Source organism: Cotesia glomerata, linkage group LG10, assembly GCF_020080835.1.
Source record: "Cotesia glomerata isolate CgM1 linkage group LG10, MPM_Cglom_v2.3, whole genome shotgun sequence".
NCBI classification, from domain to species: Eukaryota; Metazoa; Arthropoda; class Insecta; order Hymenoptera; family Braconidae; genus Cotesia; species Cotesia glomerata.
The window spans coordinates 14,424,065-14,435,457 of record NC_058167.1 but is presented as its reverse complement, the minus strand read 5'-3'; the positions used below and the strand labels follow the sequence as shown (position 1 = coordinate 14,435,457).

General features: G+C 28.5%; 2 protein-coding genes and 1 non-coding gene across 3 annotated transcripts; 2 read left to right on the top strand and 1 right to left on the bottom strand.

Moving 5' to 3' along the window:
• The first annotated feature begins 141 nt into the window (after positions 1-141).
• LOC123272800 (adenylate kinase 8) lies at positions 142-3,133 on the top strand. Its single transcript, XM_044739796.1, has 9 exons — positions 142-306; positions 595-721; positions 778-903; positions 974-1,060; positions 1,132-1,244; positions 1,332-1,628; positions 1,721-1,830; positions 1,967-2,141; positions 3,045-3,133. The coding sequence occupies exons 1-9, from the start codon at positions 226-228 to the stop codon at positions 3,060-3,062; spliced, it is 1,134 nt and encodes a 377-aa protein (XP_044595731.1). The 5' UTR covers positions 142-225; the 3' UTR covers positions 3,063-3,133.
• On the bottom strand, positions 3,052-9,892 carry LOC123272799 (calponin homology domain-containing protein DDB_G0272472). Its single transcript, XM_044739795.1, has 9 exons — positions 9,780-9,892; positions 7,920-8,041; positions 7,688-7,840; positions 6,594-6,695; positions 6,065-6,250; positions 5,492-5,979; positions 4,558-4,702; positions 3,429-3,581; positions 3,052-3,270 (listed from the first exon to the last, which is right to left on the bottom strand). Exons 1-9 carry the CDS (start codon positions 9,871-9,873, stop codon positions 3,052-3,054), a joined length of 1,662 nt encoding a protein of 553 aa, XP_044595730.1. The 5' UTR covers positions 9,874-9,892.
• Trnag-gcc lies at positions 7,563-7,633 on the top strand. Its single transcript has one exon. It is a non-coding gene; the product is annotated as a tRNA-Gly (tRNA).
• Positions 9,893-11,393: the final 1,501 nt, after the last annotated feature.

Below are 11,393 nucleotides of genomic sequence, written 5' to 3'. Positions count from 1 at the left end.
AACTGAAGTTGTTTGAAATTTCGATTTCTACTTATTCGATTGTTGGAATCGATTACTTCACGCAGGTCCAGAGTTGTTATATCTACTACAAAATCCGTTTGAATGGAAATTTGAACAGATTTGTAGCTCTTTGTTTGCTTTTAATTACAATTTAATATATTATTAATTAAAAATTACACAAGTAAAAAAATAATTGACGAATTAAGAGAGAATTGAGATTGGAAAATGAATATGACAAAAAAATATATTGGGTTAAGTCGTTATTTGCCTTACCTTGAAAAGCATCGTATTTATGAATTGTTTAATGTAAGTGTAATTCATGATTCGAGATGCAGAAATTTGATAATTATAAAGTTAGCCGACATTTTTTATTTTTTGATTTTGTTTAGTAAATATTAAATTGAAACAAAACTTTTTTTAATTTCACTTACAGTTTTTCAAATTTTTTACAAATGAAATTAAAAAAAAACTTTTTTTGTAATGATTTTTTCAATGAAAAAAAATTCTAAAAATTTTTAAATGTCGGCTAACTTTATTATCATGAAAATTGTGATAAAAAAATCAAATTAGCTGAATTTTTAATAATTCATCTAGGATATTAACACAGATCTTGTGATACAAAAACCAAGCGATCCTCTAGACTTCATCAAGCATTGGCTGGAAGAAAATCCAGTCTACCGAGATCGCCTGAGAATAATTCTTCTATCTTCGCCGGATTTTGGTAAATTCGTAAATTAATTATTTTTTAAATTCTAAATAAAATATTTTCTCAACTAGATAAAAAAAAGCTAGCTGAATATTTATCGGAGAAATTGAATATCAAACCCGAAAATCAATTTAATGATTCATTTGTAAATTTGAGCTTAGAAAATTTATATTCTTGCAAAGACTGGATATTTATTGGTAAATAAATGCAGCAATAGTTATAGTAAAAAATTAATATTTAATATTATAAAATATATTCTTTTGTAAGATTTCCCTAGAAATAACTCAGAAGCTTGTGCTTTGAAAAGAAATGGCATTCTTCCGACTCATGTCTTTGAAATAATTGACAGTTTAGGTACGGATAATAAATAGTAATAGTAATTGATAATAAATAAAGAAAAATAATGAATGCGTCATTTTTACTAGGAGATAATTCTCGTGATAATGCATTGAAGGCACAGGTTAGCAAAAATAACGGCTCTGCTGATTATAATTTACACATTAATAGTCTTCGTGATGAATACAAGCCTTTTTTACACGTAAATTTTATTAGTAATTACTCAGTTATGTATTTAGTTTTACAATTAGTGATACATCATTATCATTATTTATTGGTATTTAAATAGAAAATAGAATCTACGGGAAGAACATGTGAAGAGATAGGAAACATTTGTATCTCAATCACTAGAAGACAAAGATACAATATACCGTGTATTTATTGTGTAGTACTGATAGGTCCACGAGGATCAGGATTTAGAACCGTGGCGAAATATCTCTCTCAAAAATACGGCCTTGTAAATGTTGACTTGGATTATCTGATAGAGCAAACGAAGAAACAAAATTCATTGCTCGGCGAAGAGCTACGCTCTTTGGATTATCGGGGTACGGTACCCGGCTCGGAAATGAGATTTAAGGTCGTGGAGGTATAGTAATGCCTATTCAATATGTGTGTATATTAGTGCATTAATATAATATTAGAGATATATTCTTATCTAAAAATTTGAATAATACTTAGAATAAATTGATGAGCCAGGAGTGTAACAGAAAAGGCTGGGTATTGACTAGATATCCGCTGACTGTTGAAGATTTTCGGCTGCTGAATTCGCTTACGACACCTCCAAACAGGTTTTATGATTACTGATAAGTCGACAAAAAGACTTTTAATATTAAGTGTAGTTTTTATTGCTACGGATTTACTAAATTTTTTATTTTTATTTATAACTTATTATTTATTATATTTTTTATCGGTGCGGGGGGTCAGGATCATTTTTCTCAGCGTCGATCAAGTGACATGCAGAGAACGATTACTGTCTCGGCGATTTAATATACTTACCGGAAGCGAGCATCACTTAACGATAGACTCAGATTTTCAGAGTGATTTTGGTCAAGAATTGGCTGCTCATCCGAAAGATTATGGCAGTAAAGTTGAACAGGATGTAAGCTATTTTTTCTGTTTAATTTAATAATAATTATCATTGTTATTATTATTGAGTGGCTTAAATGTATAAATGTATAATGAAGCCTCAAATTTAAAACCTTGATTGCTTTTTAATGGCGAGGTTTTTTTTTTCAAGTTAAATTGACAAGACATTTTTTTTTTTAATGGGATTAATTATTCAAATTTAATGTCCTTTAAGCTGAAACTGTTTGAAGAAAATATTGAGTCGATATTAAAGCATGCTGGGGATTCAGTAAATGTTGTCGATGCGACGTCTGGAATAAAAAGTGTTTGTGAAAGAGTCGAGGCTTGTTTAACAAGACCGATTTGTAATGCTCCAGCTCGTAAATGAATACATAATAAATGCATAAACTTGTTTACATAAAATTAATTAATCATTTATAATGAAAGTAAAACTGATAAAAAATAAATTTATTTTTTGGTTTTATAATTTATATTTAAATAAGAATTTTTTTTTATTTTATAAGACATTTTTTTTTCTAGTTTTTAACTTTAATCTTATTCTTTTAATAAATTAGATTACTTTTTTTAATTTTTATAAATAAATTTATTTTATTAATTTTTATAAAATAAATTAATTTTAAAAATTTTTATAAATAAATTATTTTTTTAAATGTTTATAAATAAATTATTCTTTTAAATTTTTATTAATAAATTATTTTTAAAAATTTTTAAATCAAACTTTTAAGAAGATATAAAAAATAAATTATAGATTCACTATTGACCAGTTTGTTTTTTATAATTTTATTTATTTTTAATTTTAAACAGACAAAATTTTAAAATATTTTTTAAATTACAGGTAAAATAAAAACATGTCTATTTTTTTTATAAACAATTAACTATTAAAGTTTTTATAAATTTATAATGAAAATAATTACAGCAAAAAATTATCTTCTAAAATTGAAGGCCTTTCTTCGGCTCTTCGTGTCGACAAGAAGTTGAGCTTGTCTCTTGAGAATACTTCTCGTGGGGACTTCTTCCTCATCATCCGACGGCACAGGTGCTGCTGCAGGAGTTGGTGTTCCAGGAAAACGTGGAAATAACGGACGATCATCAATATCTATTTTTCTTTCATGGCCCGCTGATTCCGTCGATAAAATATCAATCTAGGTAAATAAATAACGCAATTAAAATTTTTTAAAAACAAATTTCCAGTTACTCACAAATTTAACTGTAAAAACTTGCTGGATGTTTTAATTACAGTTCGTGTGATAAATAATCGTAATAAGTAATAAGTAACAAGTAAAAGTAACAGTAATAAAACCTTATCAGCAGCTGTTTCTTGTATCCATTCGGCATATTTTTCAGGTCCACCCATAATATTGATAGCAGCTGTTAATTTTTCTTCCAGAAGCTCTAAAAGTCTGTACGGATTTTCATGGGAGTCTTCAGACGGTACCGGCGTTGGATTAACGTCCTAAAAACAAATTAACAAGTGATAACAACAATAGAGAATTCTCAAGAAGAAAAGAAGATCCGAGACCTGAAATAAAATACAAATGGAGTCCAGCAGCCATAAAGTCTACACGTTTGAAGCTACTCAATTCGTAAGTGATAACTCCATCTTCGTATATACTTAGTAACCGTAGATTTAAAAGTATCATTCGTAAAAAAGAAGCCGATAGGCCAATAGAACTTCGAAATAGGCCTCTAATGTAAAAGATTGGAGCGGTATGTTTACCTTCGATTGGCAACTTAAGGTGCTAATGCTTCCTAGAGTAGCACACTCTTTAGAGCTACAAACTATATCTATTCATCAAGGTGATAATTACATCTAGGCACTTATATATACAAAAGATGATAATATCGCTCGAATAAAAGTCTATCCGTCGAAAAATTCATAAAGAGGCGGAGATCTTTTCAAGGATTTTTCTAAACGTCCCGCCTAAATGGCTCACTAAATTTAAAATCATTTATTTTTCTTCATTTGCAGATACATCGTTTGTTATTATTATCTAGTTTTTTTTTTTATTTTATTCTTTTATTGTATTCCGAGTCTAAGATCAACAAATAGTTGCTACAAAATGACTTTTACAATTAGTGGTTTTCGAAAATTTAACAAAAATTAAATACACCTTTCGAATGAGAATTTATATATATATATATACTTAAGTTTTTACTTGTTAAATTTCTTCACTAAAAGCAACCTTGGAATCAATCACAATGTTTTTTTCGTAGAAGGGTAGAGAGTTAATTGTAGGCTGTAAAATATATACTAAATATGGACTTTGACGTTATTCGGAGGATACAAGTGCGGATTTTTAGTCTTTAATTATTGTTAAGAAATAAATATTGATACTTTTGTAACAATACCATACGGTGACTTTATAATTAGAGTGTAGGTGTAAGATTTATTTTTACAAAACTATCTAAAAAAATAAAATAATACTTACAGAAAGTCTATCGCAAAATTTCCAAAGCATCAACGCCACTTCATTTATTACTTCTTGCACTCGCTGACTTTCAGCTTCTGCTTTTTTTTCTCGCTCCGTTTGTTCAGATATTTCAGCGTTCAATGTTGCCAGTTTTTCAGCATTTCTATTATCAAATAAAATATATTTTAAGGTAGTACGAGCACCAAGGCAACTTTTGATAAAAGGCTTGATTTTTTTTTAATATGAAGTTTAAATATGTCTAAATAAATTGCGAAAATGTAAAAGATATTGCCCGATTATTTAAATAAATAATAATTATTTAAATGATTTTTTCCGGGATTCGAGAAAAATACAGAAATGTATCAATGTTTGGAAGTTACCCCATAAGACCAATGTTAAGTTGCTCAACTTCAAAGCTAATTATTTATTTAAATAATTGGGCAATATCTTTTAAATTTTCGGAATTTATTTAGATATATTTAATCTTCATATTAAAAAAAAAATCAAGCCTTTTATTAAAAGTTGTCTTGAATCCCGGAAAAAATAGACCGGAAAAAATAGACCCGGAAAAAATAGACCTGGAAAAAATTTTAAAGTCATGAAAAATTCATATTATTTCAGATTTATTAAATTATTATTATTATTATAATTTTTATTTTATAATAATTTTAATGAAATAATATGAATTTTTCATAATTTAAAAATTTTTTTCGGGTCTATTTTTTCCGATTACCATTTTTTTCGTAAAACTGCCGGTGAATATTTTTAAAAAACTTATGGATAAAAGTAAATATATTAGTGATAAATTTAATTTTAAAAAATCTTCGATTTTCTTAGCGGGAAGTTAAAAATTTACACTTGCCCGACTAACTAAAGTGTATCAATTAAAAGAAAAATTTTATTAAAATTTTTTTTAATAAAGTAAAAAGTATAAAGTCAATAATTTACTCACTGATCAGCGTCTTTGGTTTCGGAAAATTTTTGCATTTCAATTTCCGTAGTAAATTGCTGGCGACGTTTCTCTAAACTAATTTTGTCTTCTTCCATTGATACCCTCATCTTCTGCAGCTTATCCTTGGTGGCGCGTTGGCTCAAGAACCTATCAAGCACTTGTTCATTTTTGGTCACACCAGTGGCACTTCTTAGCTTGGTAAACGCTTCTTGAAGACGAGTCATCTCATCTACAGGCTTATCATCAGCTTCTTCGCTGTCTTGCTTGCGTTTTTCTCCTTCAAAGTCATCTTCACGCGCAGGTACACGAGTGTTAGGAAAAATCAACCTCTCCAATCGCTCGAGCTCTAATTTACGATCTTCAACTCGTTGTCTGTAGTCAAGAATTATTTGATCGCGTTCTTTGCTTTTTTGCATCGCCTCTATTTCTTGATGCATCAATGCCTCTTTTGTTATGTCTCTCAATTCAACAGCCTCTTCTTTCACTCTCTATCGATATTAAATAAAAGCAGTTTCGTTTAATTACACAGCCGTTAAAATTTATCGGTTTATTTATTAGATAGTAAAAACTGACCTGCAGTTGTTTGATTTCAAGCTCTTGTTCTTTTAGACTCTGCTCTAAATTTTTTAATGAAGACACATAGAATGCAGCGTCTGATTTTAGACTCGCTCTTACTGATCTGTATTTTTTTCTCACCATGTCAGCTTCCATTTGCATAACACTTACTCGGTGCAATTGATTTTCCAAGCTCACAATTTTCTGAAAAATTTTTCGATATTTATTTATTTATTTATTGCAAAGGAACGCCGATAAGCAGTATGCATTAATAGTAACAATAAAATATTTGAATTTAATATCAATATAAATAATGAGAATGAAGCTAAAAATAAAAATAAAATTGGTGATATTGTGAATGTATTAGTTATTTAGTATTGTATTTTTGATCTTAGTTATAAAATCAGACATTGAATCTTCAATGTCTGCTTATTTCAATCATTTCAATTTTTTATAATTTACTTTTAATTTGTGAGGTGTTATGGTATTCTACTATTGACTGAGATGATTTTAGGGAAAATTTTGAATTCTTACTATAGTATTGAACCTTTTTCAAAGGATCTTCAAGCTTTTTCTCCAATAGTTTTTGTGTCCGTCCGCTCATCAATTCTTTGTAATCATCTAAGAGTTTTGCAAGTCGCTCTTGTTGCTAAAATTAAATTTATTTATTTTTATTTATTCATTTCTTATGCATAGATCCAACAGCGTTAGCCATTAACAGGGTCATTCTAATAATATATAAAGCGATAGAGTTTTAACAGTACACAGAAAAAAAAATGTTCTTGAATCAAGTATACAATTTCGAAGAACTTAATCTTCTTGATTTGAGTAGAAAAATTCTTGAACTAATAAATTATTCTTGATTTAAGGAAATTTTACTTGATTCAAGAATTTTTCGTCGTGATTCAAAAAAATTACCATCTTCAAAATTATTTTCTTGGTTCAAGAATTTTTTTCTCGAATTAAGTTAATTTTTTTTTCAGTGTATGAAATGCTATTAAGACGTAATGTATATAAGGGCATAATCAGTAAAATTTACTCAACAAAAATACACTCAGCTATAATATAGATTTTACAATGTTGTAATTTTAATATAAAGGAAAAGTAAATACTATTGTCTCATAGACAAGAGAATTGACGCTAAAGCACTGGTCGTTATTGTTTGGTTAAATCCAAAGAGGTCAAGAGACTCAGCATTATTTAATATGAGATTACAAATAAAATTTTAATTTAGTTTACCTAAAAAATTACATAATATTAAACAAAACACTAGTTCTAAAATATTTAGGTTGATATTGATGATTTTTTTCAAATTTCGTAATTTGGAGTAACTAGTTTGTTGACAGCTACGTCAGGGTTGGACCATCTCTGGAGTTGGTGGAGATATTACTCAACATTTATCATAAAAAAAAGGAAAAATATCACGTATTTAGTAATTAAAATAGGTTTTTTTTATCAATATTATTAGCACAATTTCAGAGTCGAAATAAAAGCGAGCTGTCACGAGGGGTATCAAGCACTGGTGGTTCAATGGTAGAATGCTCGCCTGCCACGCGGGCGATCCGGGTTCGATTCCCGGCTAGTGCATTTATTTTTTCTTTTTTGCAATTTTTTTAAAAAAAAAACACTTTTTATTAATACCTTATTACTTTTGTACTTGACTAGATCGAGTTTTTTTCTCAGACGGACGTTTTCTTCATCAGCACGCGAAATAGCTTCGCGCAATCCGCGTCTTTTAATACACGCTGATGATTCCCGGCTTACTGGCAAAACTTTTTCTGCAGCTTCTTCATTCTGAGAAAAAGAACAATGAATTATTGAAAGGGTTAAAGAGATAGTATGATTAACTTAAATTGAAGAAGTAAAAACTCACATTTATAATTTTGGCATACTTGGATAGCAAATTCTTGATGTCTTTCTTGAGGTTGACTGTCTTATCATTACTTTCTCGTATTTTAGCGTCGCACTCTTCAAAATTAGCCTTCCTTTGTCCCTCTGAAACAAAGTGAATAATTAATTGTAACTTGTAACCGAATAAATAATTCATTGTCTTGATGAATGATTTGTCTGCAGAATAAAAGATAAAATGTCTCTCAACACGAATTGACGATCATGTTTGATAGTATATGCTATATAATATATATATAAAGGGAATGCGCGTGCAGAACTCTTCGTGGAATCGTAAAACTTGACCCCAGAGCATCTCCAGTTAGCCGCTGAATTAACCACGCGGTTCATTCACTGAACTCTGTACTTGCTGATGATGCTCCTCTCTCAGATCTCTGTGCGCTCAAACCATTCGTGACTATGGAATTGTATCTCCTAGTATCGTATTGTGTATACAGACCAACTAAGTTGTATAAGTACTAATATACTTGACTCCAAGCAACACAATAACAACATCCTAACCAACTATTGTATTATATACACTAAAATAAATACATCAAGAATATAAGATGATAAAGAAGGATAACTAAATATTAAATACACATCATCAGTTTTTCTTGAGGCTACAATTAAATTCATTACTCTCTTACCAATGATTACTTTACGTTACCAAAACCATTTTTTACTCGAATAAATCTTACTTTTTTTTTTAACATTCAACTGTGGTGATTTTTTGTAATTATTTTATAGTTAAGAAGAATGAAATTGAGAGTGGATTTTTTAAATGAAAAATTTTTGAAAAGAAAAATCAATTCTTTCAAATAAATAAAATTTTGCTTTATTAAATAATGACTTTTGTTAAATTGAACTGGACTTTCTTAAGTATTGACGTTTTTAAAGATATAAGCTCATCCCGATGTTACACTCATCAAGAGCTTTCATTTGAGTACCCACATCAATTTTTCATATATTATATATATTTATATATATTATATATATGTATGTATGAAAAATATATCAAAAATGCAAGTGGGTACTCAAATGAAAGCTCTTGATAATTATAACATCGGGATGAGCTTACATCTTTAAAAATATCAATAATTAAGAAATGATCTTTTATCTTGTGAAATATTGATATTTTTAAAGATATAAGCTCATCCCGATGTTACACTCATCAAGACCTTTCATTTAAGTACCCACATCATCTTTTCATATATTTATATATATTATATATATATATATATATATATATATATATATATATATATATATATATGTATATATGAAAAATATATCAAAAATGCATATGGGTACTCAAATGAAAGCTCTTGATGAGTGTAACATCGGGATGAGCTTACATCATTAAAAATATTAATAATTAAGAAATGACCTTGTATCTTGTTACCTACTGACATTTTTAAAGATATAAGCTCACCCTGACATTACACTCATCGAGACCTTTCATTTGAGTACCCACATGCATTTTGATATATTTTTCATATATACATATATATAATATATATAAAATAAGGGTGAGCTTATATCTTTAAAAATGTCAATAGTTCACAAGATACAAGGTCATTTCTTAATTATGCTTCTAGAAATAGAGCATTTTCGAATGCAGCCTAAATACTTATCATCATAAATTGACTATTTGTGAAAATGAACACTTGCCACAAAATTTTTCTTATTTTCTAATAATATAAATTAAAATTTCATGCAAAACTATTTTTTTTTTTTTTTTTTTTTTTTTTTCAGGAATATTCGTATGAAAGATTTTTGTCAAAAAATAGTGTGGAAGATTTCAGTAAAAATAAACACAACAATAAAAAGAAAAAAATCTTACCAGAAAGTTGGATTTTCTTTTTAATTTCAATAATTTTTTTATTGAGAATAGACAATTTACTTTCTTGATTAGAAGGTACCAGAGGATCAGCCATTTTTTAAGCGTACATTAAACTCTAGATGAGAATATAGAATCTAGTTAGTGTTGTAAACAAAGACGTTGAATATCGATGGAATTAAATATGTATGTAACGTACAGTAACCGTGACAACGTAACCGTTTGATCAACACAAACACATACATAGCATTACTTGTACTTTTTGACTCTAATAATTTAAAGTTGGTAAAATAATTCATTTAAAATTCCTCCACCCATGCTGGTAAGGTTCTGGTCTGGGGACTCACTGGTTTGGGCTTTAGATCTTAAGATATTTATGAGAATAAAAAAATAATAAATGATAACGAAGATGTTTTTAAATAAAAATAAAAAAATTTTAAAAAGTAACTTTATAAAATACTACTGTTATTTGAATCGTGACAATTTATTCCATTGGCGTATATAGTGTACAACAGCACGAAGCGGCATTAATTAGCTCGACATTGGATGAGTTGGATCGTGAATATGTTTGTTGTATATACCAGGACGATAAACTTAATATATAACGGCTTCATTAATAAGAACTAATGACTCAAGCTCCACACTCGTGCGTTCGGCATCTGCGAACAGATCACTTGGTATGGATTCCACAAGGGATTCGTGCTTAAGAAATTTATTTATATTTATATATATGTATGTATATTGTGAATAAGGATACATATGTGTATATTAATGCCGTATGTGCTTTATCTCTCTGAGCTTTTGCTTCCTCAGACCGTACTACCGAATTCAGCATTTATATTCGTTAGCAGACGACGCGAAAATTGCCCTCGATGAATTTTAAGTTAACGCGTAATCAGCTAAGACCAGAGAGATTTATTATTGCGTGGGGTTTATTCGATTTGCTCTTTTGGATTATAATTATTTTATTTTTTATTATTTTTTAAGAATTTTATAAAAGGTATGTAAATATAAAAGGTTACTCTTTCATCACATTTTTTATTTTTGTTAAATTTTATTCAAAGTTTAAATTCAAGACTATTAATAGTCTTGAAAATTGAGGTAATTTTTTACTAGTGTATTTAAATTAGTTTAATTTGATCTGTTAGTTAAATTATTACTAATTGTTGTGTTTTTATATATAATGAAAATGTAATTATGATTATTGTCTGTTTCAGTACCTGAGGTAGCTGCTAAAGTGGCGAAACGTTGTATGAAAATTAAATAAACATCGAATATTAAATATCCTGAAAATAAGAACCATTTTAATATATTATAAACTATGCATAAGAACGCTAATAACTTAAAACTATTAATAGTTTTGTATTTTATTTTTTTTTAATTTTAAAGACGACGACTTTTAAATACACGCAAGTTTATTGATGAGTAAAAAAATAAAGGACTTCATGCAATTTTTTAAAGTCCCGAAAAGCCGGTTCTTGTCACTTCCGACCCCTTCCGGGCTCTAAACTGCAACAAAGAATAGAATGAGGTTTAACATAATTTTTTATACTAGATTGAGAGTAGTATCCTGTTTTGGACTTAAAGAATAACACAAGTCGGAATTTGTGGTGGACT

Bases quoted from the DNA above. Each gene is read 5' to 3' on its own strand.
- LOC123272799 (XM_044739795.1), bottom strand. From the start codon at position 9,873: ATGGCTGATCCTCTGGTACCTTCTAATCAAGAAAGTAAATTGTCTATT. The intron at 8,042-9,779 runs GTAAGATTTTTT...ACTTTGTTTCAG, and splicing joins AAAGAAAATCCAACTTTCTG to AGGGACAAAGGAAGGCTAAT. The intron at 6,251-6,593 runs GTTCAATACTAT...AAAATTTTTCAG, and splicing joins TTGAAGATCCTTTGAAAAAG to AAAATTGTGAGCTTGGAAAA.
- LOC123272800 (XM_044739796.1), top strand. From the start codon at position 226: ATGAATATGACAAAAAAATATATTGGGTTAAGTCGTTATTTGCCTTAC. The intron at 1,061-1,131 runs GTACGGATAATA...CATTTTTACTAG, and splicing joins TGAAATAATTGACAGTTTAG to GAGATAATTCTCGTGATAAT. The intron at 1,629-1,720 runs GTATAGTAATGC...AATAATACTTAG, and splicing joins TGAGATTTAAGGTCGTGGAG to AATAAATTGATGAGCCAGGA.